The 24,916-nt window shown below is 57.8% G+C and overlaps 1 protein-coding gene and 1 long non-coding RNA gene across 2 annotated transcripts; one reads left to right on the forward strand and one right to left on the reverse strand.

The window, feature by feature from the left end:
* Positions 1-1,027: 1,027 nt before the first annotated feature.
* On the forward strand, positions 1,028-17,255 carry NARF (nuclear prelamin A recognition factor). Its single transcript, XM_016132974.2, has 11 exons — positions 1,028-1,183; positions 2,231-2,311; positions 4,851-4,994; positions 7,866-7,998; positions 9,465-9,599; positions 11,211-11,329; positions 12,420-12,549; positions 12,889-12,952; positions 13,848-13,985; positions 14,235-14,392; positions 15,891-17,255. The coding sequence occupies exons 1-11, from the start codon at positions 1,157-1,159 to the stop codon at positions 16,130-16,132; spliced, it is 1,371 nt and encodes a 456-aa protein (XP_015988460.2). The 5' UTR covers positions 1,028-1,156; the 3' UTR covers positions 16,133-17,255.
* A 4,454-nt stretch (positions 17,256-21,709) lies between these two features.
* Positions 21,710-24,097, reverse strand: LOC118603855. Its single transcript, XR_004951368.1, has 2 exons — positions 23,865-24,097; positions 21,710-23,125 (listed from the first exon to the last, which is right to left on the reverse strand). It is a non-coding gene; the product is annotated as an uncharacterized LOC118603855 (long non-coding RNA).
* Between the last annotated feature and the right edge of the window lie 819 nt (positions 24,098-24,916).

Genomic DNA, 24,916 nt, shown 5'->3' on the forward strand with positions numbered 1-24,916 from the left:
AATACTCAAACTAATTGGAATATAGATTCTTAGGACACATTGGACCCTGTTTAAACCCCAATTTAGACTAAAGAATGAGGTGATTGGGGAAACCTAGACACTACCTACATTTTTGATGAAATTAGGTAATTGTAATTAGATTTTTTCACACATGGTATTGTTTACATTTTAAAAACATTAACAAATATACACAAATGACAACCTAAAATTATCCTTTCATGCAAAAAAAAATTGAAGGAAGGTGTTTCCTGAGAGGTGCTGACATGGATTTGAGCAATGCAGAATGTTTCTCTGGCAGCCAGTTAAGACCTGAATTCAACTGATGCATATGTAAAAGCTGTAAGAACCAAAAATTCTATTTAAAAAAATTAATGGGAAAATTGTAAAGGTCCTAGTGAGGTTACTGGAACCTGGAATAGCCTTATCTTGTCGCCCTCTGACTGCGAGGTTCTGGGATTCCCGGCTGCTGGAGTGTGATGAAGACACCCACAATCTGCTTCCACTCCCCACTGACCTCTCCCAGCCATGTTCTCATTTCTAATTGTCCTTTATGTGTGCACTGATTTGTTTATAAGTCCCATTTAGCCCTGCACGTGGTGCTATATCCTGGAGAAACAATCTTCTGCTTCTAAGGTGTAGGCGCCCAGCAGTCTCCCCTTCGCACCGCCCTCGTGCCTCGCGGGCCGCGTGCGCAGCATCCCGCCGCGCGTGCGCACTGCCGCCCCGCCTGGCCTACGTGACGCGCTTCGGGGCAGCAATGGCGGCGGGCCAGGGCTGCGCTTCGGCCCCTCCCCACCAGGGCGGCCCCGTCTCCACCGGGCCGATGCCAGGAAGGGGGCGCGTGTCCGGCGCTGACGGGACGGCCTCGAGGACCCCGGGACCGTTCGCTCACTCGCTCAGCGCCGCCGCGCGAGAACCGGCCGGGCGGCCGCGGCGTCCAAGTGCGGCGGGCCGCGCTCCGCCCCCGCGCACTCCGATTGGCTCCGGCGCCCGGCACGCCCCCTCCCGGCGCTCCCATTGGCCCAGCGGCGCCGCTGGGTGTGGGCCGCGCCGGGAGCGACGGCAACAAAGGGCGGCGGGCGGCCGGCGGCGGTGACGGTGTCTCCCGGTGCTCCCTTCAGGTCGCGCGCCGCGGTCCCCGCCTCCCCCGCTCCAGATGAAGTGTGAGCACTGCACGCGGAAGGTGGGCCGCGCGCTTCCCGGGCCCAGGCCCGAGGGTCGGTCCGCGGGGGGTCGGAGTCAGCGGTCGGTCCGGCCGCGGTCGGGGCCGGCGGCTGAGGGGTTAGAGGTCGCGGCTGCCCGCCGACCGGCCGGGGCGGCCCTGTGCGCAGAGCGCGCGGGCGTGGGCGGGGGCGCCGGCGGCCCGCGGTCCGGAGCAGAATTTGCGCGGGCCTCGGACTCAGCGTCACCTCGCCGACTTAGAGACCACCGCGGTCAGACCTGTCCTGTGTCGCCCAGGTGGGCCGGGTGTCACAGCCGGACGCGCCCGGAAACTCGCTCAGCCGGGGGCCTGGGCAGCAACTGCGCGCCCGCCAGGGGCTCCGTGCCTCTGCGAGTCGCTTCCCTTGGCCAGTCCCCCGGACCTAGCAAGTCGCTCCGGCGCGGCCTCGTCTTCCTAGTTCTCGGTGTTTTAACTGTCCTTTCAAAATGGTTTTCTAAGCCAAAAACCCCAGAGGAGCAGACCTGCCTGGGCCTCCTCAGGGCAGCCATAGCAACCACCGTTTTTGATGTGAACCACTGGAAGCGTCAGAGATTTTTGTACTTTCTGAAAACTTACAGTGCTTGTAGTAACAGAACAATAAGAGTAGGAAGGACACGGGCAGGTCCCGCTCCCCGGGTAACCGTGAGAACTGTTCCCTGGCCGCGATGACATAAGGAACGGTTCGGGGCACGCTGAGTTTTTTTTGTCTTTTCAAAAACAGGATCATAAATATTCCACCGCTTGCTCTTTTTTTTTTTTTTTTTTTAACCTAACGTGTCACAGGAGCTGCCTCTTCAGAGCATTTCACGTTCTTCCAGCTCAGTGTATTCCAGGTGTATGCGTGCCCAGGGGGTCCCAAGGCTCAGGCCCCTAGCTTTCAGTTGAGCGGTGTGCGTGTATCCACAAGTACAGGTGCTTGTATTTCTTTAGCAATGGTTTCTAGACATGAGGTTAATAGGGTCAGAGATTGTGCACTTTTTTTCAGAGAGACGAGTTAAAGTTCTTTATGTGTTCCTTTGCCTTTTCAAGGAATGCAGTAAGAAAACAAAAACCGATGACCAAGAGAATGCGTCCGTCGATGTACCGAGTCCGGCCCAGGAGAATGGAGAGGCAAGTAGATTTTCCAGTGTTCTATCAGCCCACAGTAAACTGCGGCTCGGCTGCTGGTTTTCTCCTGTTTGGGAGTTCACGTCACCGAGCACTCATTGCTCCACGAGGGAAAGTGGGAGCAGAATGGGCGAAGCTGGGCCCCGGCTCGGGGCCGGATGTATAGGTCAGTCAGGTGCAGGCGCGTGGCTGTCAAGGTAAGAGAGCCAAAGAGCGGTCTTTTCAGAATACATCAGGTCACCTGCATTAGGAACATGGAAAAATGGCAGCCTTGGTCATTCGTTAAATATTGAGGCGTAACGGTTAAATTTCCAGTCCTTTGTTTTTTTTTAAATGAAAAGTTTCATTCTGTAAAATAGGGATTTAGGTAGGTAATTTATGCAATGATTCAAATCTCGCTAAGGTTAAGTTCTCTTTAGCTAATAGTAGATTATTGGACGCATACCCGGAGCTGGGCACTAGAGGAAGTGCTGTATACGTGCTATGTCATTTCATGCTCAGGAGCAGCATGTTGAGTAAGCCCTACCACTGTCCCCATTTTATGGAGAGAAGGATGCAGTGGAGGGAGGTGGGGGTTAAGGTCACTTCTTCCCATGGAAAGTCTTGGTGCTGAGACAGGAGAGAACGGGGTGCCTGGGGCCTCCCCTTCTGCCGTTGGGCTGCATCCCCTTGGTCGACATCTAACCTCGGGAGCCCCAGGTTCCTTATCGGTGAGTTGGAGAATCGGGTTACACCCCCCTCTGCCCGCTCTCGGGGCTGTGGTGACAGTGAGATAATGTGTGTATATAACCTAAGTGGGTGGACGCACTGGCGGGGGTGGACGAGGGGCAGGCACAGACGAGCCTACTGGACTGGGCCCCAGAGTGGTGAGAATTGAGGGCGGGGCCGTAGGGAGAGGGCAGGAGCCCACCGGGCACAGAGAAGTTGTGGACAGAAGTGGTCTGGGGAGGGGCAGGGGGAGCCATTGAGGCTGTCCGAGCAAAGGAGCAGATCAGACATGTTTCAGGGCAGGTGACAGGGCAGCTTCAGCTGCCTGGAGCACGGGGAGCATAGAAGGCAGCCACGTGGGAGGCAGAGGGTGGTGGGGCTGGCAGGCCAGTCAGAGTGACAGGAGCAAGAAAGAGGGCTTAGCACAGGGAGCCGCTTGCAGCTTGGACTCCAGGGACACTGAGCTTTTTCTGCAGAGTGTAGTTGAGGTGAGGGGGCTCCGCTGGAGGTGGCGATTGGAGCGGGGTTGGGGGCTGGCAGGCTGGCACTGCTCTGGGAAGGGAGGCCGACTGGAGAGGAGGGCAGGGGACAGTCTTCTGCAGAGTGCCGGTGTTTTGGGGGCAGGCGGAGAGGGAGCAAGAAATGCGAGTGGGGCAGGGCCCTAGCCTGGCCCGTGGAAGCCTGCAGGAGGGCTGGGTGGTGTGCCGCGTGCTGGGTGGCGGTCCGGGAGGGGCCCTCTTGGGCACAACGACGCAGAGCGTGGCCATGGGCCCCTCTGCAGGGCGATGGCGGCAGGATTCTTCGTGCAGCTCATCAGGATTTGTGCGGCAGCAGCTGTGTGCCAGGCCCCTGCTCCAGAGCCATGGGGCGGCAGCTCCGGACAATGCACACACCCCCGCCCCCGCCCCGCCACGCCCTAGAAGTGCGAGCTCTTGGGCCCCGTTCAGACCGCGGGAATGTTCGTCCACAGCGTAGCAAGGTCCCAGGGTGAGCTGCACAGTGACACCTGGGCACGTGGACAGGAGCGAGGTGACAGCATGCACTCCCATTCATGGGCAGGAGGGTCTGCCCAGACCGTCTGCTGCCAGGTCACGTTTGAGAGAAAGCAAATGGCCAGCCGTCTGGAGCTTTAACTCTGGAGCGGCTCCCGGAGGCTTCGGCACGTTCCCGTGCTCACCTGCCAGCCGCTGACTGCGCGCTCGTGCGCGGGGCCTCTGGGAGGCGCCGCGGACAGAAGGGGACAGGTCGAGGGTCCTGCGCTCAGAGCTTGCATCTCTCGGTGACCACACAGAAGTGCTGGGTGGCGATTGGGGCTGTTCCGCCCTAGTGGGTTCTAGTGGACCTCAAGTGGCAGAGCGCTAGTCAGCGGTGACGAGGGGCATCCAGTCTGGGCGTCCAGGTGAGCGGCGTCGCTCATGTGGAGCGCCTAGGCGCAGTCCTGGCTGCCAGAGGGCCTCGTTGCGGTGGCGTGCCGGAGCCGTCGCGAGCTTCCTGGGCGCGGGGCTGCTCAGCGGGGCGAGCAGAGCGGGCCGGCTGGAGCCCTGGGGCAGCAGAGAAGGGGTGCGGGGGGGAGGGGGGCGTGCCAGGGCCCAGACACGGGAACACGGCTTTCCTCCCCCCGCTCCCGCCCTGACTCGTTGTCTTGAGACTCCCTGGTGTCATCGTGGGCTGTGCCCCGTGCCCCTGCAGCATCCGGAGCGCCAGCGGGGCCGGCGTCGCCTCGGGCGGTCAGCGTCTGCGTCCTGCGCCGTAGCCGTGCTGTCGCCCTTCCTGAGGATGCTGGTTGCCATGCCTTTGCTGAAGAGGCAGGCCAAATGTCATCTTTCCTTTGTAGAAGGGCGAATTTCATAAGTTGGCTGATGCCAAGATATTTCTGAGTGACTGCCTAGCGTGTGACAGCTGTGTGACCGAAGAGGAAGGAGTCCAAGTTTCCCAGCAGAACGCCAAGGACTTCTTTCATGTCCTGAACCTTAACAAGGTACGGCGGCCGGGAGGGGGCTAGCGGGGGTGGGGGTGGGCACGGAGGCCTCTGCTGGGATGTGGTGCGTGTAGCTCAGACCTGGCCCTGTGTCCCTTGCCACAGTTGACCCTCTCCAGAGCCGCTCACCACCAGAATAAAATCCAATGGTCCAGAGTCACGCTTTTTCGGTGACTTGGGCAATGGCCGTGGCCGGTACCACCGACCAGGCTCCCGCAGCTTGGGCGGCCTCCGCTGTGCGGCTCATATAGTGGCCACATTCCTGAGGTCACAGGATGGTACGGTGGCTGAGCCTACGCTGTTCCGCCTCTCAGAGGTGGGGCTTCCGTCCATTGGGCTCATCAGCCTGGGGCAAATCCCTGCCCACCTCCTCCACGGAAGTGTCTGGTGGCACTCAGCTTCCAGGAATGGCCTTCCCCACGGGAAGCCAGGTGAGAGGGACTGAAAGGAAAGACGAAGGCCGACGGGCTGAGACGGTGTCTCAGTTCGTCATTGCTCCCACCGCCGCCCACAGGCCCGGGAGCCCTCGTGGCGGTCCTGGCGGTGCCTGGTGTGCCAAGCGGTCCTCCCACCGTTTGCTAGCTGCCCCTGCGGCTCGTGTCCAGACACGGCATCCAGTGGTTTCAGGTTCCAATTTCAGGTAGAAATACACGTCCTGTCCTTGTCAGCCGTAGTCGGGGCTGGGCGCACCCCTCCTGGTGTGGGGTCCATGAGCACGTGGCGGGACGGACTCTGAAGCTGGAGGCCATGTTCACCGTGCCCCTTCCCCCCGCCCTGGTCCTCTGGAACCTAATGGTTTCAGCCGTTTTCTTACCTGAGTGATGATTTCAGCTCAGTCAGACGCAGCTAGTTTCCCCGGCACGTTCGTGGGGCCTGTGCAGTTCTGACCCTGTGGTGCGGGCGGTTTCGGCCAGGATGCCCCTGAGGACGGCCATGTCCCTTCATGTTCCCACGCGATGGGCGAGGCCTCTGTCCAGCTTTGCTGATCACACCTGGGATCAAGCGCACGTTTCTCCAGTCTGATGGGTGATAGTATCTCACCTGCACCTTCTTGGTCGTTAGCAAGACTGAGACTCTTCGACGTGTTTATTGACAGTTTATATTTTATGCTGCCTGTTCATGTTCTGTGTTAGTTCGAAATTGCTTTCAGCTGCCGGTAACACAAACCCTGACTCCATGCACGTGACAGCTCGGAGCTTTATTCTCCCGAGAGGCCCAGAGGTAGTCTGGCCCCGGGGGCCCCTGAGGACCTAGGTGCCTGCCGTCCTGCCCGTTGTCCTCGGCCTCCCGCCCAGGACTCTGTCGTGCGTGTCAGACCCTTGCTCCCGGGCTGTTGTTTGTCTTTTAGTGTATAATGTCCTCTTCACACTTGAGTTGTTTGAGTTCATGGAACTACGCAGATTGGTCTCTTCTTTACTAGTTTTTAATTTGCATTTTTAAAAGACTTTGTTACCGTACGATAGTGTATGTTTTATTTTAAGGTGCCTTCCTCTAGTAGGGCCCATCTTTCTGTTTGTCAGATTTTCTTGGCTAATCTTACATCCTTCTCCATTAACCGTAGGGCTTTGACTGGAGCTGCACTGGATTTGTAGGTCAGTGTGGGGGAAATTGTGTTTCACCTGGCAGGTTTTCACCCATGGACCTGCTGTCTCAGTTATTCTTTGTGTGATCTTCAGCGAAGGGCTATGATTTTCTCTGTAAATAAGAAACTTAGGCTGTTCCTAAGATTTCTGTACCTGTAATTTGTTTTTCTTCTGTCACATATGTTAGATTTCGTTGTGTTATTTTCTGTAATGTCAGTTATTGTTGGTGTATTAAAAAGCTGTTGATCTTCAGGTCATTTTTGTATGTGGCTGTTTTGTAAACTTAGTACTCTAATAGTTTCCTAGATTGTCTTTGGTTTCGTAGGATTATTGACTACAAATAATAAATGTTATCTTTTCCACCCCTTTACCTCTTATACCTTTTTTCCTGACCACGTTGTCTAGGACCTTTAAGTCAATCTCAAATAACAGCGGTGATAAATGGAACTAGTCTCCTGTTTCACACATCAGTGAAGGTGCTTGTGAGGTTTTAGTGTTGGGTAGATGTGTTTGGAAACTTCGGTAGATACCTACGTCAGCATCTCAGCTGCAGATAATGGTGCGCAGCTCACAGTGGTGCACGTAACAAGGAAATGGTGATTTCATGAAACTGAAAGCTCAGAAGCAGGGGAGGCTCTGGGGTTGGCTGAGTCAGCCACTCAGGGCTGTCGTCTGGGAACGGCAATGTCTGTGTCTCTGTCCAGCCTGGCTCTGGGCTCAGGCTGATCCCCTCCTGGTCAAAGCAGCTCCCTCGGAGGAGGAGGTGACATTCGAGTGAGAATGGAGTGGATGAGCCCTGGAAACACCATGGGCAGGGAGGGCATTGGACAGAGGGACAGGAAGTGGTGGGTCTGCTTGCTTAAAATTCTGTTAACATTTGCCACTCAGTGGCCTGGGTTTTTGAAGTCTCTTAGGAGCTGGGCACCACTTCAACGTGTGAACTTTTTTAATTGAACTATATTCGTATGTGTATTTTTTATTGTTATTCGGTCACTTCAGTTGTGTATGGGCCAATGTTATGAATTATATGTTTTTAAAGTTTTTTTTTTCTAGGTATTTGCATTTCAATATGAAATTGTTATAAAAATTGACAGACTCTCTTGGATGTCTCATTTTTTAAACCTAACGTTTTCTTCTTTTTCCTTGGTCCTGCTCGCCAGCGTTTGTCCGTTTTACTAGTCTCTTCGCAGAACATCTGTCATGGGTTTTTCTAGATTGGTCACTAAGGTGCCTTACTTCCATTCTCTGTGTTGTCACCACACACATGGCGCTCTTTTCTTTCTCCCAGAAATGCGACGCCTCAAAGCACAGGGTGCTGGCAGTGTCCGTGTGTCCTCAGTCCCTGCCTTATTTTGCTGCTAAATTCAGCCTCAGTGTGACCGATGCATCCAGAAGACTCTGCGGCTTCCTCAAAAGTCTTGGTGAGGCGCCTTTGATCTTCCCGTGAGTTTGTAACTGCCCCTTTTAGCTCTAGGGCTCAGTTTTCAAGGGCGCAGGACAGGTAAGAACGTCATGAGAGTCCCGTGGAATGTGAGAGGACCCTTCCTCTGACCGTGGTAGTCGGGTGTCACTTATCCCCTTGCCGTGTAGACGGGTGTTGTGTTACTGGCGTGATGGCCCGCCTGAGAGCTCCAGTGACCATCTTCAGACAGGGCAACGGGGGTGCGCGGGTGGCGGCATCGTTCGCCTGGCTCGGAGGCCGTGGAGGCGTTTATTTGCTGGAGAATCTCGTCTTCAGTGAACGGCATCTGGTGCCCGGGAAGCTCTGAGGAGCAGAGCGGGAAGGGAACGGGCTGCGTCCTTCAGGGGAAGGACGAAAGGTGGTCCTTTCAGAGCACAGCCAGGACCTAAACATGAGGGGACCCAGGGACAGTGCTGCCTCCAGTGGCAGGGGCGGTCCCCGCCCCCAGGGACTCACGTGGCCCTGGAATGTGCGTTCTCGCGCACAGCCGTCGCCTCAGGCCCAGAAGAGAACTTGAGCTGTTCGCCAAATAAGAGTTTTTATTATTCCACGATGACTTGTCAGAGACACAGATACACTGGGGGTCTCTAACAAACACGGTGACTCGCAGTGGAGCCGGAGTGCAGCGTGCCACCAAAGTCAGGCCCAGCCCCGAGCCGGCCCTTCTCTCCTGCCCCAGGAAGCCTGAGCTCAGCCTCCTTTGACCAGGGGGCGGAGTTACTCGATGCTGTATCATCTCAGTGAAAGGACCGATTTTGATATTTTTGAACAATAAATAGTTGGGCATTTTTTGTTAATACTAATAATGAAAATGTATTCACGGTGAAACTGATTTCTTAACGCTTAGAATATTACGTTTTTTCTCAAGAATAACTGGCTTTTAAGATTTAAACTGGCCACAGATATTAAAGCTATTTACTTAATTTATGGTTGTGGAAAGTATATTTTGTTTCAGGTTTATCAATATTAAGAAAACTTATAAAGAGAAAGATAGCTAATTAGAAAATAATAAAATTAAGATTATTGTAAAGGTATGCTCAGCCAATTCACTCATTTACTTTAAAGACGTCAAGGACTATTGCAGACTGAAATTCAGGTTAGCCAGTGAATCGGAAGAGAAGGCTGCTGGTATCTTGATAACGTTCCGTTAGCTTCCGTGTGGAGTACTGTGACGTGTTTGTGTATGGACACGTAGGGATCAAGGGCATGCGAACGAGAGAACATACGTACCGTATCGTGAAAAACACATGCTGCTGCTTAAAACGCCGTGCACAGCCCCGTGCTGGCGCAGCCAGTGCCAGCCCCGGGGGCCGCGGGTGACCGGAGCGGCTCGGGGTGCCTGCAGAGCTGCTGAGTTCGGCTCAGGCCCAGACTCGGAGAGGGGCCCCGCGTCAGGGGGCGCGGCTGAGCGCCCTCTCCCCGCAGGCGTGCACTATGTCTTTGACACCGCGCTGGCCGCGGACTTCAGCATCCTGGAGGGGCAGAAGGAGTTCGTGCGTCGCTTCCACCGGCACAGTGAGGAGGAGCCCGCCCTGCCCATGCTGACGTCTGCCTGTCCCGGTGAGTGCCAGCTGTCCGAGGCGCCTGTCGCCGGGGTCTGTCTGCTTGGGCCAGACTCGGGCCGTGGGTACCTCGTAGACCAGGTGGGAGGAGTTCGGGCCTGAGGCATAATTTTATGCCAAGCAACATGTTCATTAATTCTGGGGAGCTTGACGGGGAGGAGACCTGACAGCTGAGTGTTGATTCATCTTCATTTATATGTGTTTCCGAAGATTCTGAGACAAAACGTATTTAGAAAAGCAAATCTATCTTCTCTTAAAAGTATGACATATTTCAGACATCCCAGAAATTGTAGATGGTAACATGGCAAACACCTGTCCTTTGGCAGCCTAAATAAAAATTACAGAATAAAAAATGACAGGTTCGATCTGGGAGCACTCTTTCTAGCCTGCTTTCACCAGTGGTCTGGTGCCCGGGGTATAGAGATAACTTACCAAGGCTTTTAGTTCAGGAAAAATAGAAATTTTTGAACAAGAATGTGTTGAAAGATCATGTGTAAGGGAAGAAGAAAAAAAGTGCTATACTGGTAAATGACATTTTGTGAAAATTTATTTCTCGATACATAGGCTTATGAAAGTGTAGGAAAGCTACCCTGTCAAAGCTAGTCGTGGGCTACATAATTTTTAGGTTTTTGTTCACGTTTCTATTCTAACTTTATCCTCCCTCCCACCATGCTTCCAAATTTTTCTGTCATTTCACGTCCCCCATTAGTCATTAGGGTTATGCTTTAACGATAGAATGTTGGTGGTGTGCTTGCTTAGAATTTGGAAATACTTCCCACTCAAAACTGTGAAGAGGAACTTCGCCATCTGTCCCAGAGGCCGCATGGGCTGACACATGAGCTGAGTTGTGTCATTCATCAGCCCAGGGCCTGGCGGGATGCGCCGTGCTTCAGGTGGGGCTTGTCCTGGTGCACAGTTTGTCCTGGGAAAGTGACTCGTGTGGATGTCCCCAGGTTTCCTGGGCTCTGCAAGCAGTCTCTAGCCAAGGCCAGGAGTGAGCTGTTGGGCAGGTGCAGACTGCATTGCTGTGGTGTCTGCACGGCTGCGGAGGGCTTGGGGACCACCTGGTGCTCTGAGTGACCTTCAGTGGTCCCCGGTGCCCAGCATGGAGTCTCAGTGCTCTCCTTGTGAGGCCATCACTCGAGGACACATGCAGCCTGACACGGTGGCTCAGTCTCGCCCAGCCAAGGAGCTAGCTGTGTCCCTTGCAGGTCGAGCTGCTGACTGACTGTGGTCTGCAGACCGCGACCCTGTGTCTATCCCTGGAAACGGACAGATGCAGTGCCTCCAGGGGGCATGGTGGGGGGTCATCTGAGGCATGGCCCCGTGTCCTAGCCCTGAGAACAACTTCGGCGCCGGCGCGGTGGAGCAGGAGCCATGCAGCTCGTGACAGGCGCGTGGCTGCTGCTCTGAGTGTGTCCTCTCTCGGGACCGGCCGTCCTGGCTTCTCCCACCTGTCCTCTGGTGCGGGTCTGACAGGGCAGCCCCTTTCAGACACCTGTCAGGCGGGCTTTGGGGAGGCGTCCCGAAGCAGGAGCTCTGCGTCCCGGCGTGCGGTGAGGTGTGGGGAGGCAGCGCGGGTGCTGACGCGGGGCCGCTCTCTCCCCAGGCTGGGTCCGCTACGCTGAGCGCGTTTCGGGCCAGCCCCTCACCCCCCACCTCTGCACCGCCAAGTCTCCCCAGCAGATCATGGGCTCTTTGGTGAAGGATTACTTCGCCCGACGGCAGGTAAGCTGACCAGTGCGCCCTGGGGCCATCTGGTAACAGGAGCTGAGGGTGAGTGAGGGCAGGGACCCACCAGGCACATCCAGGTGCGCCCGGCCCAGGCGGAAACGGTGCCCACCCTGCGTGGCCCCCGCCCTCGCCTGCCCCCAGAACTCCCAGCTGGGGTCCTCGAGTCCCTCCCACAGCCCTCGGCTGCCCCAGCTCCCCCACCTGGGGGCGGCACCATCTCGTCTTCCACTGTGCTGTCCCCAACCCTCTCCCGGCCCCAGCTCCCACCCCTACCTAGCGTGTGATCCGAGGGCTCTGGCAGCGGCCAGACCCAGGGCCTCCCTGCCTCCCCAGAGCCGCCCACGACGTGGCCCTCCTGTGGCTTGTCCTCTGTCGGATGATAAGGATGATAAGTTTGTCGGGGAACAAGCATGGCCAGGGGCTGTGGGAACTGGAGAAGGCTGGACAGCGGGCGTCTCAGATGCCTGAGGCAGCGTGAAGCCATGCGACCCCAGTCGCCTGTCAGCCCTGCCTCCCCTCTGCCTGAGCTGCTCGGGAGGTCGCCGCCACTGCCGGGGACTGGGGCGTGGCGTCAGCGCGTGCGTTCAGTGCGGGGGACAGGAACACGAAGCAGGCAGCGGGGGGTGGCTCAGTCCTGAACGCCGCCGGACATGCTTCCTGCGGACTGTGACAAGGGGCGGGCCCTCTCTGTGGTCTCCACCCTGCCCTCATCAGGGTCCTTTCTCCCAGGCCTGGCCTTGAGGGTCACTCAGCAACTGTCATTGCCGCCAATTGCAGCTCAGTCGTGGGCGCCAGGAAGGCGTTGCTTGGGAAGCTTCTGGAAAGCTGGGGTAGAGTGGCTGGTGTTCAGTCACAGCGCAGCAGGGGCTTCCAGCATGCGGGATCACTGCACACAGTTGGGGGGGCAGGCTCAGTGTCCACGCCTCTCCTGTGGGGTCCCCGGCTGCTGGGCCTTGCCGTGTGGCCCGGTGCCGCTGCTCGTGGGGACGTGGGGTGGGGCCCAGCCCTGGGGCAGTGGCGGGCGGCGGGTGTTAAGTCGCCTTCCTTGCCCTGGCGCCCTGCACGGCGGGTGCTGGCTCCACAGAACCTGCCCCCAGACAAGATCTTCCACGTCATCGTGGCCCCATGCTACGACAAGAAACTGGAGGCTCTTCGAGAAGATTTTTCCCCGGCTTTGCACAGTTACCGGGGTGCCGACTGCGTGTTAACCTCAGGTGAGCAGCACATCGTGTGAACGTGGCCAGTGTGTTTCGCGCATGTCCACGTGGGGTTGTCACAAGTGTCCAGCTTGGGAAACGAAACATGGAGAGACTGTTTGAAAAACTCCCTCGTTTCAAGAGCAGAAAAGGGAATTCGACTCTTCGCGTACGTTCTAGCATTTTTCATTCTGTCGGTGTCGCTTTGCGCTGGACGTGGGCCGCTTGCGCCCTGTGGGGGGGCGCCGCCGAGGCTGCCTGCCTTGGAACTTCTCGCGGGGCCCCGCGGACGCGTGACGTTCCGCTGGTGCCAGCCGGGGCTGTCCTTTCACCGCGCCGTACGCCTCTTGCTTGTAGGCGAGATCGTCCAGATGATGGAGCAAAGTGACCTCTCGGTGAAAGACGCTGCTGTGGACACTCTGTAAGTGGCTTTTGCAGGGAGCGCCACGTTTGAGTGGAGGGGGCCTCCCGTGTGTTCTCTGGAGGTCGCCCGTCCCAGGGCCTCCGTGCTTCAGTGAGGCCACGTGCTGTGCTGGGACGTGGGCGCAGGGTGGCACCTGACCCGGGGTGCCATTTTCGGTGTCACCGCATGGCCCCCCCCAACCCTCAGCCGTCTTCCTGCTCCTGACTGTGGCCAGGACCCTGGCGTGGCGTGCCGCTCGCCGGGGCATGTCGTGTCTGGGCCGGTCGCAGGGGCTGCCCCGTTTTCTACTGCGCTCTCCGTTCCCGGCTCCGTTTGCCCCTGACGCTGAGTCTGGGCCCGCCCCGGGCACACTTATCTGGGGAAACAGGAGGGATCTCGGGTCCCTTGGGTTTCTGCAGGCAGTGGTGACCCTAGCCCAGGGCCGGTGCCCTGCGGCATCCTGTGCCCTGGGCACATGCAGGGCGTGCATGGACCACTCCGCAGGTCCAGCCAGTGGTGGCGCCAGGACTGTTTGTGGCCCTTTCGTGGAAGGCTGGCCAGAGACGTACAGAATTTAGCACCTTGGTGCCCGTGGCCACCTGGCTGACCGTACGGCCTCATCCATGAGCTCCAGTCATCCTTGGAGTCCCAGCCTCGGGGTCCTGGGGGACGTGCCCTGGCACGTGGGCAGCAGGGAGAGAAGTGACCAGCTGAACAGCTCGAGCATAACCTCCACTGCACCTAAGACTCAGGCACAAGCGACGTTCCGTGCCGTGTGTCACAACTCAGTAAAACGGGGTTTTGCCCAAAGTTTCCGTGTCGGTAATGGGTTTCGGCCTCCATGTGGCAGGCTTGCGTGTTACAGTTTTGGATGTCTGATTGACTTCTTCCTGTCGCTTCTCTGCCTGGTGAGGTTTGGTGACCTGGGGGAGGAGGAGCCAAGGCGCCACGACGGGGCCAGCTCCGACGGGCACCTGGCGCACATCTTCAGACACGCGGCCAAGGAGCTGTTCAACGAGGACGTGGCGGAGGTCACCTACCGCACCTTGAGGTGCGTGCGGACGCCCACGGTCTGTGTGTGTGTGTGTGTGTGTGTTCGGTGCTGCCGTTCAGGGCAGGGTCCCCAAAGCCTGTAAGTGTCGGGGGGGCTGTCTTGTTCATCGTGTTCACACCGTCGAGATCAAAGACCTTTCTTTGTGCAAAGACCTTTTGATCTGCTGACCTTCCGGACTCGGCGGACACAACCCTCCAGCCGCGGGAGGAGGACTTGGTGGGTCAGAGTCCACTGCTCCTCCCGCAGGAACAAAGACTTCCAGGAGGTCACCCTCGAGAGGGACGGGGAGGTGCTGCTGCGCTTCGCGGCTGCGTACGGCTTTCGCAACATCCAGAACGTGGTCCTGAAGCTGAAGAGGGGCAAGTTCCCGTACCACTTCGTGGAGGTCCTCGCCTGCGCCGGGGGTGAGGCCCGGCCCCGCCCCGCCCCTCGCTCCGCCCCAGCGGCCACGGGGAGTGCGGACCCGACATTCCCTCTGTCCCGCACACCCACCTGGCGGGAAAGGAGTGGGCCCTGCGATGTCTCCCGAAAGTCCCCTAGGGGAGGGGGTCCCAGGCCAAAGTCACGGCATAGGCGACACCAGGTGAGAGCCAGCTCGGCTCGTGTGGTGGCCGGTGTGGAGTCGAGGCACGCAGGAGCTGAGGCTGGCCCTGGGCCGGCCTGAATGGCCCCCGCTGCCTCTAGCCAGGTCTGTCCCTACAGATAGGAGGGACCCACGTGAGGAATGGAGGCCAACGGGAGGGGCTGGTGGTGGGAGTCCCCCACAAGGACTTGCTGGTGCAGTAGGTGGGGGTGTCGGGGAGGAGGGAAGCCTGTGGGTCCTGGGCAGTGATGGAGCCAATTTGGAGAAGAGATCAAGGTGTCTGTGCCACTCGGAGTGGGAGGTGCCCACAGGTACTCAGTGGAGGTACCAGGTGCGAGACCGTCTTGAGGAAGGGAGGCTCTGGTGGAAGGTATGACCGGAGAAGCAGCATAGAAGCCAGTGGAGGAGACCCTGTGAGCATTTGGGGAGGGTGGAGGTGGGGCGCTGAGGACAGGGGTGAGCCCTGGCTTTGGGGTCCTAACAGCCTTGGTGACCTCACTCCATGGGCCTGGGCATGGAGGGTAGAGCCTGTGCCTTGAGCACTTGAGCAGATGGGAGGTGGGAACGAGGGGGGCAGGTGAGGGGCCCGTAGGGGCTGGGCCAGACAAGCCGACACCCTGGAACCAGAGCTTCAGCTGGGGAGCAGTCTGGGGCCCGAGGAGAGAAGCAGCCGCTCCCTGGGAGGGCAGAGTTCTTCGCCTCGGCTGAGTGTCTTTTTGAGATTTGAGGTCAGGATGGCAGCTGTTGGGAGCTGCCAGTGGATGAGGGTGGGGAGGCTTTGCGTAGGAAGATTCGCTCTAGAGGCATTTTTATCCCATAAATCACGACGTTGCCCATGTTTGGGAGTGCGCAGCACCGATACGTGGGGTCATTTCCCTGTTAAGGTCATAGCATCCAGGTATGTGGAGTCGGGTCCCCACCCCCTCCCAGGTGCAGCCCAGGTGGAGAGCAGTGCTCAAGGGCAGTGTGCAGACATTGGGGTGTAGCTGCCGTGAACTGTTTTCTGTGCTCTCCTGATTGTGGTGAGTTTCAAAGGACCCTGGGGATCCAGATTCACTTACACACCCACCCGCGTCTTAAAGGTTAGCAAGCTGTTTGGGTTTTAGGTGAAATCAGGTCGTGGGCAGTGTAAGCAGAGAAGGACTGGGACGCGCACGGGGCTGTGAGCCTGCGACCAGGGTTCCCGAGGCCTCGGGGCGCACGTGTCCAGGGTGTAGCTCGAGGCCCTGGCCCCACGATGCCTCACACTGCTTGGTCTCCTCTGCCCCGGCCCGTCCTCTGGGACGGGAGGAGGGTGAGCGCGTCTGCGTGTCTTTCAGGCTGCCTGAACGGCCGCGGCCAGGCCCGGGCGGAGGACGGGCGTGCGGACCGGGCCCTGCTGCGGCAGATGGAAGGCATCTACACCAGCATCCCCGTGCGGGCCCCGGAGGCCAGCGCCAGCGTGCAGGCGCTGTACCAGGAGTGGCTGGGCGGGGCCGACTCCCCCAGGGCCCAGGAAGCTCTGCACACAGCCTACCAGGGCCCCGGGCGCCCCGCCAGCAGCCGAGACATCAAGTGGTGACAGGCGAGTGGACGGCCGCGGAGGGCGGAGCACTGAGCGGAGCGTCAGGGACGCTGGAGGAAAAGGCTCGGCTCGCCTCTCGTCACGCCGGCGTCCAGCCCCTCTGCCCTGAGCCCTCCGCGGTGGCGCCGTCCCCTGAGTGTGTGCTGGGGGTGCTGACTGCGGGGGGGCTGCCCAGAGCGCGTCGTCCTCCAGCGGAGCCTGGCCCAGTGCCAGCGTGGAGACGCCCGCCCATCAGGCTCAGGGGCCACGTGTCCTGTGACGGGCAGGGACCTGGCTCTGGTTCCTGCGCCTCAGACCCCTGTGGCCGTGAAGGCGGCGGGCAGGCGCAGGGGTGCAGGCCACGGTCCTGGGTTGCCCTTGTGACTCCAGATTCTACCCACTGACGTTGCTCTTGAAAATGCTTTTGCCACAGCGTGAATAAACTGCCACCTCGTGGAGTCAGGGCTCGTACGCAAATCTGAATTGCCAGATTTTCTTGAAAAGAATCAGATTTGGCAGCAGCGGCCACGCTCCTTCTGGGATAGGACCCTGTCCCTGGGGCTCTGTGGACACTGGCCACACAGGGGCGCTGTGTGTTCAGTCTCTGACCTCAGGTCGTCTCCAGGTGGGGAGGCCGGCACAGGCCACGGTTCCTGCCGGCAGATGGCCAGGCAGGCTGCCCCGCTTGGGCCAGGCTGTGTGGAGTCGGCTCCCGAGCTCCCTCACGTCCTCTGTGCACCCCTCGATGGGGCACCTCACTCCGCACGTTCAGCTGGGGGCAGGACTCACCTTACGTGAGCAAGGGGCACATGCATCCCGCCCCCAGACGGCCAGATGGAGAGGGCTTGCAAACACCGGCCCCTGCAGCCTGGGACATGAGATGCCTGTGGTGGCCTGGAGTCACTCCTCCAAAGTACTTGGACTTGCGAACATGGGTGATGACATCCTTCTTGGTCCCCTCAGGGCCGAGCAGTCTCAGTGTGTTGGAGTCCCCTTACCTCACTCTGGACCGTGTCCCTGTGTGCCTTTCTGGGTTGACAACTGGTGTGGTGTGTGAAATTGTGTGTTTTGCTGCCAGTCTGTTTACAGGAGGTGTCCCCCCTCTGTGGCACTGCCTGGTGGAATAAACGGTCCAAGTGTCCGAGTGTGCACGGTTCCGTGAGCCTGACACTGCCTGCCCAGCCAGGGGCTGGCGCCACATGCCCACAGGTCACGCCTGCCCAAGTCAGCATCTGGCCCAGGACAGGAGCCGTCTGTCCCTGTCGGCAGGCTGAGAGGCGGGGGTTGGATGCAGGCCACTCACTTTCAAGGCTGGCTCTTGCAACAAGGAAGACGTGCTTTCTAGGTGACATAGTACAGTGCACCCCCCAGGGCTGGGCGGGGAGACTGCCACTCGCATGAGGACACTAGGCTAGGGTCCCTGTGTCGTGACTCAGGCAGCGGGCCGTCCACGTGAGGGTGTTGCGTCAGGCTGGCAGGAGCCGCAGGGAGAGCATGTAGGGGTGGTGCCAGTCAGCGCCAGGAGGGGACAGCAGCCACCCTACTGGAATGCTGGACCCGAGTCCCAGGGCTGCTGGTGTCCCTGGCCACCAACTATGCCTGTGCTAGTACTCGGTGTGTGCCGGCCTCACACTGAAAGGCGCTGCTCCCCATGAGCTGTCCAGGCCCAGCCAGAGCCCAGTCACCTCCATTCGTCCCTGCCTGCCCTGAGGGCCTGGCCCAGATGCTGGCCTGGGGTGGGAGGTGGGGACCGCCCGTCTCACAGCCTCCCGCATCCCCCGTGGGCCTGAGGCGGAGCACCTGGCTCCTGGATGTGCCCTACGGTGAGGCCTGCTCTTGGCCGATTCCGGGCTGGTGTCCAGGAGGGGCCCTGGCACCAGGGCAGGCAGCCCTCCATCAGGGACGAGGCGCCCGCCGTCGGGGCCAGCCTCGATGGCACCGTGCTCCTGCTGCACGGCCGCCGCTCTGCCCCCAGCAGTAGCCGCCGGCAGCATTTGCCTGCGACGTGGCCCGCTGCAGGGGCATTCAGGGCAGCAGAGCATGGTGGCATTGTGACAGGCTGGAGCCTGCGCCTTCGGAGAAGGGTGGGTCGCATTTCGAGAACAAGGGCAGGTGCCGGCACTGAAGTCTTTGAATTGAAAATGAGTTGCGTGCGTAAATACAGAGACGAACATGGGCTTAGGAGCAGGTTTGGTGTGTGCTTGGGAGACGGGCACGTGGCCTGTGAGGTGCTCGTGTCCGGAACCGGGGGCTCTGGCACATTGCACATCCAGACGTTGGGCCCCTGGGGAGGTGGGAGCTCCGGTGGGTTTATTGGACGTAAGAACAAAGAGATCAGGAAATTCCTAGTGTGCTGAGGTCCTCGCCTGCAGGGTCCCTAAAAAGGATGAAGGGCCACACCCACATGCCTTCTACTGGGAGTTGAACTTGGATTGCTGGAGTCAAAGGCCAGAGAAGCAGCCCTTATACCACAGGGCCTCACAGTGCTGGGCGCCACTGTGGGAGCTCAGCCCTGGCGAAGGGGGGAAGGGGCAACGGGGAAGCCAACCTCTCCACACACAACTGCTTAAAATCAGTTCTAAGAACTCACTGTTCAGCAAAGAAGGCTCTTTGGGGACAAAAGGCACACAGGGGTCCCCCTGAGATTGGACCTCAGATCGTCAGGTTCAGCCTAGAGTGCTGACCATGACACCATGGAACCAGCTGCCACTGTGGGCCCTGCACGTTTTGCTGTGGACGCGGACATGCAGAGGAGAGCGCCTAAGGGCTGAGTGGGTTCTGCTGCTGAAGACCCAAAAGCCAGAGATCACAATGGAAACCAGAAGGGTTTTTCGGCAGAGGATGGTTTCGACTCAGACCTCTGGGTTGGGCCCCAGCACACCACTGCTGTGTGGGGCACCCCCCTCCTGGCTCTGAAAGTGACAGGTCTGTGCCCTCTCCCGGTTGGCATGCACCCCTGTGGGTCAGTGGTGGGGAGAGTGCAGGCTCCCGCGAGGGCCACTGGGGCCAAGGCAGGCGCCGCAGCTTCCATACTAAACCACTTCAAGCGAAAGCGTCAAGGAATTTCCCTGTTCAGCTTTATACGTTGAAGAATAAAGCTGCACTGTCAAAAAGGTGTAAATCTTTGAATTGTGCTGAATCTTTTCACATAAAAAGCATCCACAGAAGTTGTTGCAGATAGTAGGATGTCCTCTCGAGTAGCTGAGGCACCAGGAGGAAGAAGCAGATGGAAACTTCTGGGGTCACTGTCAGTGTCAGCCAGTACACTCGAGACACGGCCGCAGGGGATTGAGTGAAGGACGTTTATGAGCAGGATGAAAGGAAGCCAGCACTAGCCACAGCACCGAGCAGTCCCTGGACAGGGAGGTCTGAGGCCGATGGTGTGAGCACCAAATGGGCTGAGGCTTTCCTTAGCGAACCTCACGGAAAGGACTTGACCCTCGCTGGGCAGGGAAGAGTCAAGGGCCACCCCAGCCGCTCCCCTCCGCCTCTGAGCTCCTTGCCAGGCCTCCCATTGCATGCTCAGCCCTCCTGCCTTCCAGCTTCCTGTTGGTTTCACAGAAGAGGAAGGTAGAGGGTCTGGAGAGCACACAGGATATCCAGAACCAAAGGAACGGCCATGACCCCGGATATACGTCCACAGCTGACAAGGGCAGCAAGGGAGAGTGAGGGTGAGGGAGGACCTGAAGCGAAGGCCTGGGCAAAGCCAGCTGGCAGGGACTTATACAGCATCGGTGACCCACCCAGCAGGGCACAGTGGACAGGCAGGCTCTGGATGAACATCAAGACGGACAGGCAGCAGCCCCCGGTGAGCCTCCCTGGGCTTTACTGTGAGCCTGAATTGCCGCCACAGCGGCAAAGGAGGTGTGTCTGAGCTGGACAGATCCGGGCGTGCAGGTGCAGGTGCAGGTACAGACAAAAGGTGGCCGCTGGAGGAGATCCCTCCAAGCAGCACATTTCATCAGGGCCGCAGCACAGGACTCGGTGAAACTAGATCCGAGAACTGGTGTCAGAGAGCCTTGCTGGTGAGGAGTATGGACGGACCTGGATGGGCCCAGAACGGGAGAAAACTCATGTTCCTCTCAACACATCCAGAGGTCTCTGGTATAGGGAAGGCTCAGACAGGGGGACAGGGTCATCCACAGCTGCTGGGCAAACTTTCTCCAGCCCCCCCCCCCCCCCCAGTGACACCCGTTTAACCTTTGGACCAAGTGGCCTTGAGGGCAGGGAAGGAGACTATGCTCAGGCTCTGACAACGTGGACGCCTCCCTTACTCCCTCCCCACCAAGCCTGCCCTGGCTGTGACTCCTGTTTCCATGTATTTAGTGGCCAACGTTAAGCCCAGTACTGGCTGTGGGGCAGAGAGGGCTGCCAGTCACCTGATGGCAGCGGGGTTCACTGATCCTTTCTCTGCAGGAGACGTGCGAGGCCACTTTGGAATAAACCTTAGTTCCAGACCAGGAGTCATTTGCCTTCCTTCAGAACCCCCACTGCACCCTACACAATGCCGTCCCTGGCCAAACTGCGTGCTTTACAGGGGCAGCACCGAGCAACAGGCATTTGCACGGGAGAAACTACTTCGAGTTCTCCCCACCCAGAGGGAAGGGATTTAGAGCCTGTTCCTGCAAGAGTGCAGTTACAGGCGCAGAGCGAGCACCAGACACTGCCAGTCGCGTACGATGAAGACACCCCGATTTTCGGCCTGTCAGCCTTGCAGGCAGCAGCCTTTACTCCTGCCGCACCGCCAGCGCCTGGCGGTTGGGGCCCACAGCCGCGGCCCCGTTCACTTCTGCGGCGAAGGAAAGCAGACGGCGTCACAGGCGCCCTGCTGCGGCCCACAGACTTCTCCCTGTTTTAGAGCCGACTGAGACGCTCCGTGGTCGCGAGGCCCCTGTGCAGGCTGCAGCGGTCACGTGAGCAGCCGATCACGTGCTCGTGCGTACAGCCGCGTCACGGCGCCTGCGCGCCGTCGCCCCGCCCCTACTGCAGCGCGCACGTTCGCGCCTGCGCACCTGGGGGCGGGAGGGGTGACGAGCGCGCGGGCGCGTTCCCGGGAAGCAGGCGGGTCGGGCAGCTGGGGGCGCGCGCGCGCGATCTGAGGACTCCGGCGACAGGTGACCTCAGGGTGTCCACTGTCCGCGCTGGTTCGCACCGGACTTCACTACCGGGCCCGTGCGGCCTGTGCCCTCGCGTTCCCCGCCTTGTCCTTGCGCTGTCCGCGGGCCCAGGAGCCGGGGCTCCGACGTCCCCCCCACGTCTGCCCGCCATCATGCTCGGGGTCAGGGAGGCCCCGGCCCAGCGCAGGATGGCTGGGGCCCCAACTCGTGCAATTTGGAGCGCCCTCTTTGAAGAAGAGGGTACAAAATTACATGGCGTGTGCGAATGCTGATTAGAGTAAGAAACGTAATCACAGCGAGCGACGAATTATGCAAAGTAGACCAATACCACAGACTTCATACAATTAATGAAATATTTCACTCATTGGCTGCCCAGAACATCTCTAACGTATCTTTTCCTAATTTTTTTGCATGCAGACTTAGTTGCCTCTTGATATGGTAATGATTTGGTAAAACTTTGTATAGAGTGAAAGATAGGTCGGTCAAATTTTGCTTTTATTAAAAAGTTAGAAAAAGTCGGCTTTGCATTCTTATTAGTAATGCAACACACACTTTTAGGCTTGCTGTCCCATCTGGCCAGACCTCTCCTGTGAGAGCTAAAGGACTTGGGATGTTTCAGGTGTCTGGATGCAGGGCAGGGTCTTAAACCAGCTGTGGCCTCTGTGCGGCTTATTAGCTTTATATCATTGTCCATTGCAGTACTCGTGTCAAGTCTGGAATAAATGGAAATCGCTTTCTCCGTTTATGACTCACTCATCAGATCGCCTGCATTATTTGCGTCCACGGTCCTTTGAGGAGTTACTGTGTTTTTGTGTGATTTGTGTCTGCCCAGATAACTGTGGTCACGTGCTCCGCGCAGAGTCTGATTTTTGAGCATTCTAAAGACACTGATCTGAAAGTCTGTCATAAGCCACATCTGTCTGGTCGAAAAGCGTGTGCAAGCAAAACTACAGGCAGCGTTCGGTCTTGGAGCGGGCTAACCGACATCGCGTAGCAGTGTACCTATCAGAAAATAATTCTTTCAAAGTGTTTCGAGAAGCATCTCTTCCGTCCGTCGCATGTTTTAGTTGATTCTCTGTAAATGGGATCAGAATTTTGAACTAATGAATCTTTCGCTAAACAGCGTTGGGAGAACACATAGAGGCACGCTGAAGCCTCAGCGCTCCGTGAAGTCAACAGGCTTCGGAAACCAGGGGGTCGGGGCCGCCCCTCGCGCCCCGCCACCGGGAGGTCCTGTGCGTGTCCTTTCTGTTGCCACCATCTCCTGGCTTTGCTTTTCCTTCTGTGTTTTGGTTTGTTTCGGTGTGCCCTGGTCCTTGCGCTGTCTTTCCTCTCTGCGTTGTCATTGTCGTCACCCGTGTTTTCTCAGCTGTCAGGATTCTCCTCCTTCACGATTTTCACCGTCGGTGCTTTTAGTTCCACTATGATAAGCTTTTGACATTTTTTCGAAATTTCTACCAGACTGTTTCTTTCTTTCTTTCTTTTTCAATTCTTCCAGTTTCTGGTCACGTTTGAATTTTGGTATAATCAATAATTCCAAAGAAAAGTACACAAAGTTAACGTGACCTTAAGGCAATCACAAATGCATTTTAACGGTGACTCCATGCACTCCTAGCCCACGATCGTGTAATAACAGAATCATGCATTGATGGAGAGTGGAAAGCTTAGCTTTCCACCGAAGAAGCATGCTTTTCTTCAGGCCCTTTTGCTGTGTCATTATGAACTTGAGTGTTATTTCTTCTGAAACTCCTAGACTTTGTCCAGATGACATGCTTCAGGTATGCGAAAACTCGCTCTGAAACGCCCGGCTGCGAAGATGTGACTTCTCGCGTCTCGTGCTTGCTGGTGGTGCAGCTGCAGGCGTGTGCCCAGGCACCGGCGTTCTGAGAAACTGCTGTAAGGGAAAATCGTTTGCTGTGACGTGATGGGCTCTTGTGTGGACTGTGTCCCTTTGTGAGCATGCTCCCATCTGGCCAGCTTTCGGGGACACAGTCCCTTTGCTCAGTTGGGACATGTGATGTCGGGGGAGTTTTGCGCAGATTGTGTGGCGGCGCACAGAATTTCAAAGCTTGTTTTCCCACCACACGGTCCTACCTCTGGGGCTGGAGGACAGGACCCCCTCGGGACAACCCCTAGCCAGGCAAGGGCCCAGGCTGTGGCCAGGCACAGCTGGGCTGAAGGGACTGCAGACCCCATCATGCACCCCCACACCTTCTTCCATGTATCCCCAAGTCCACTCCAGTGCCACCCCCAGGGGGTAGGGTGGGAGGAAGGTGGACATAGCCCTGCTCGGGTGCCCTGGAACTAGCCTCAGGGCTTCCCGGTCAGCCCACTTCAGCCAGGGGACCAGCCCCAGCCAGGGGCAGCGCCTCCCACCACCACAAGTGAGGGTCTCGATGGTCACCTTTGGTGGCTTGGGGATCAAGGATTTAGCGTGTGTGAAGTGCCCACATGGCACTGGGGACTAAGGGTCGCCGAAGTGGCTTCACATGGTGAATGGCAGGAGTAGCAGCAGGAGCCACAGACTGCTGTCGTTGTCTTGGCCCTGGAGGCCTGGGTCCTACTCCTCCCTACCCACCCCACACACATTTCTTTATCAAGTAGGCCAGTGATTTGACAAATACATGAAATACCTGCTACCTGCCCGAGGCTGCCGAGATGCTGAGGCAGGAACACATGTAGGTTCGGCCGCAACCCGCCTCTGAGCCCGGAACGTTTCATTCCCAGAATCCTGGGTGGCAGCAAGTTTATGGTTACATGTTTGTTTGTTTGTTTGTTTTTACACTGTAGCATTTGTATTTCTGTAAAGAAGAAAAGTAGAAATGTGAAATTTATAACTTACTACTATAGAGCTTACATCCAAGATGATGTGTTTTGAATTTACAGTACTGCTTAACGGCTGGGCTGTGCTTTAATGAACATACATTATATTTTCTTTGAAAACTTGACCAAAATAGAATATTTGTCTCCTCCTGTTGCAGAGGTAGAACTCCAGGTCTCTGCAGCCAAAGCATTTACTCGTGGGAGAGCGGGGGAGGTGAGCACACACCTGAAAAGGTATAGAAAGTAACCCGCAATGCGGGGAAGCAACGAGAAGCGTCATGTGGCCAGAAGTCCCTCAGTGGCACGTAATTGCTACGCACCCGCCCCGGAGAGTCCTGGGCCATGGAGGGACAGCCACGGAGTTGCCGCAGCGAGGGGGTAGTGTGTGCAAGACCAGGGCACTGGGTGGGCAGGGAGGAGGGAACTTGGGTGTGGGCAGAACTGTCCACGTGAAGGTGGCCGTCGTGTGGGGCATGGCACACACGGGCGGTCACGCTCCCGGCTCTGGAGGGAGCCATGGGGAGAAGTAGGGGACAGGGAACAGGCTGCAGGGTCTGGCTCGCATCTGGTGGATACCGAGGAGCCAAATTATGAAACATAGTTTTGTCTTAAAACCACAGGACTTGACCACACGTCGTCCATCGCCCATGTTATTTTGTTAAATGAAGCCAGTTGGAGTGCCAGATTTCACTCTCAGTTTCGTTTCTTAAAGAGCATGACATTCCCGGCTACTGGAACCCCCCCCCCCCTTATTGCTCGGCGGGGGGGGAGCCTCACTGTTGCCTCTCCCGGTCACGCCGCTCTCTGTGCCCTCTGCTGCCAGGTGTAATACGCGGGCAGTCAGAGCATGTCACCTGCAGGT

The sequence above is a fragment of the Rousettus aegyptiacus genome, unplaced genomic scaffold, assembly GCF_014176215.1.
Source record: "Rousettus aegyptiacus isolate mRouAeg1 unplaced genomic scaffold, mRouAeg1.p scaffold_m13_p_6, whole genome shotgun sequence".
In the NCBI taxonomy this organism is placed as follows: Eukaryota; Metazoa; Chordata; class Mammalia; order Chiroptera; family Pteropodidae; genus Rousettus; species Rousettus aegyptiacus.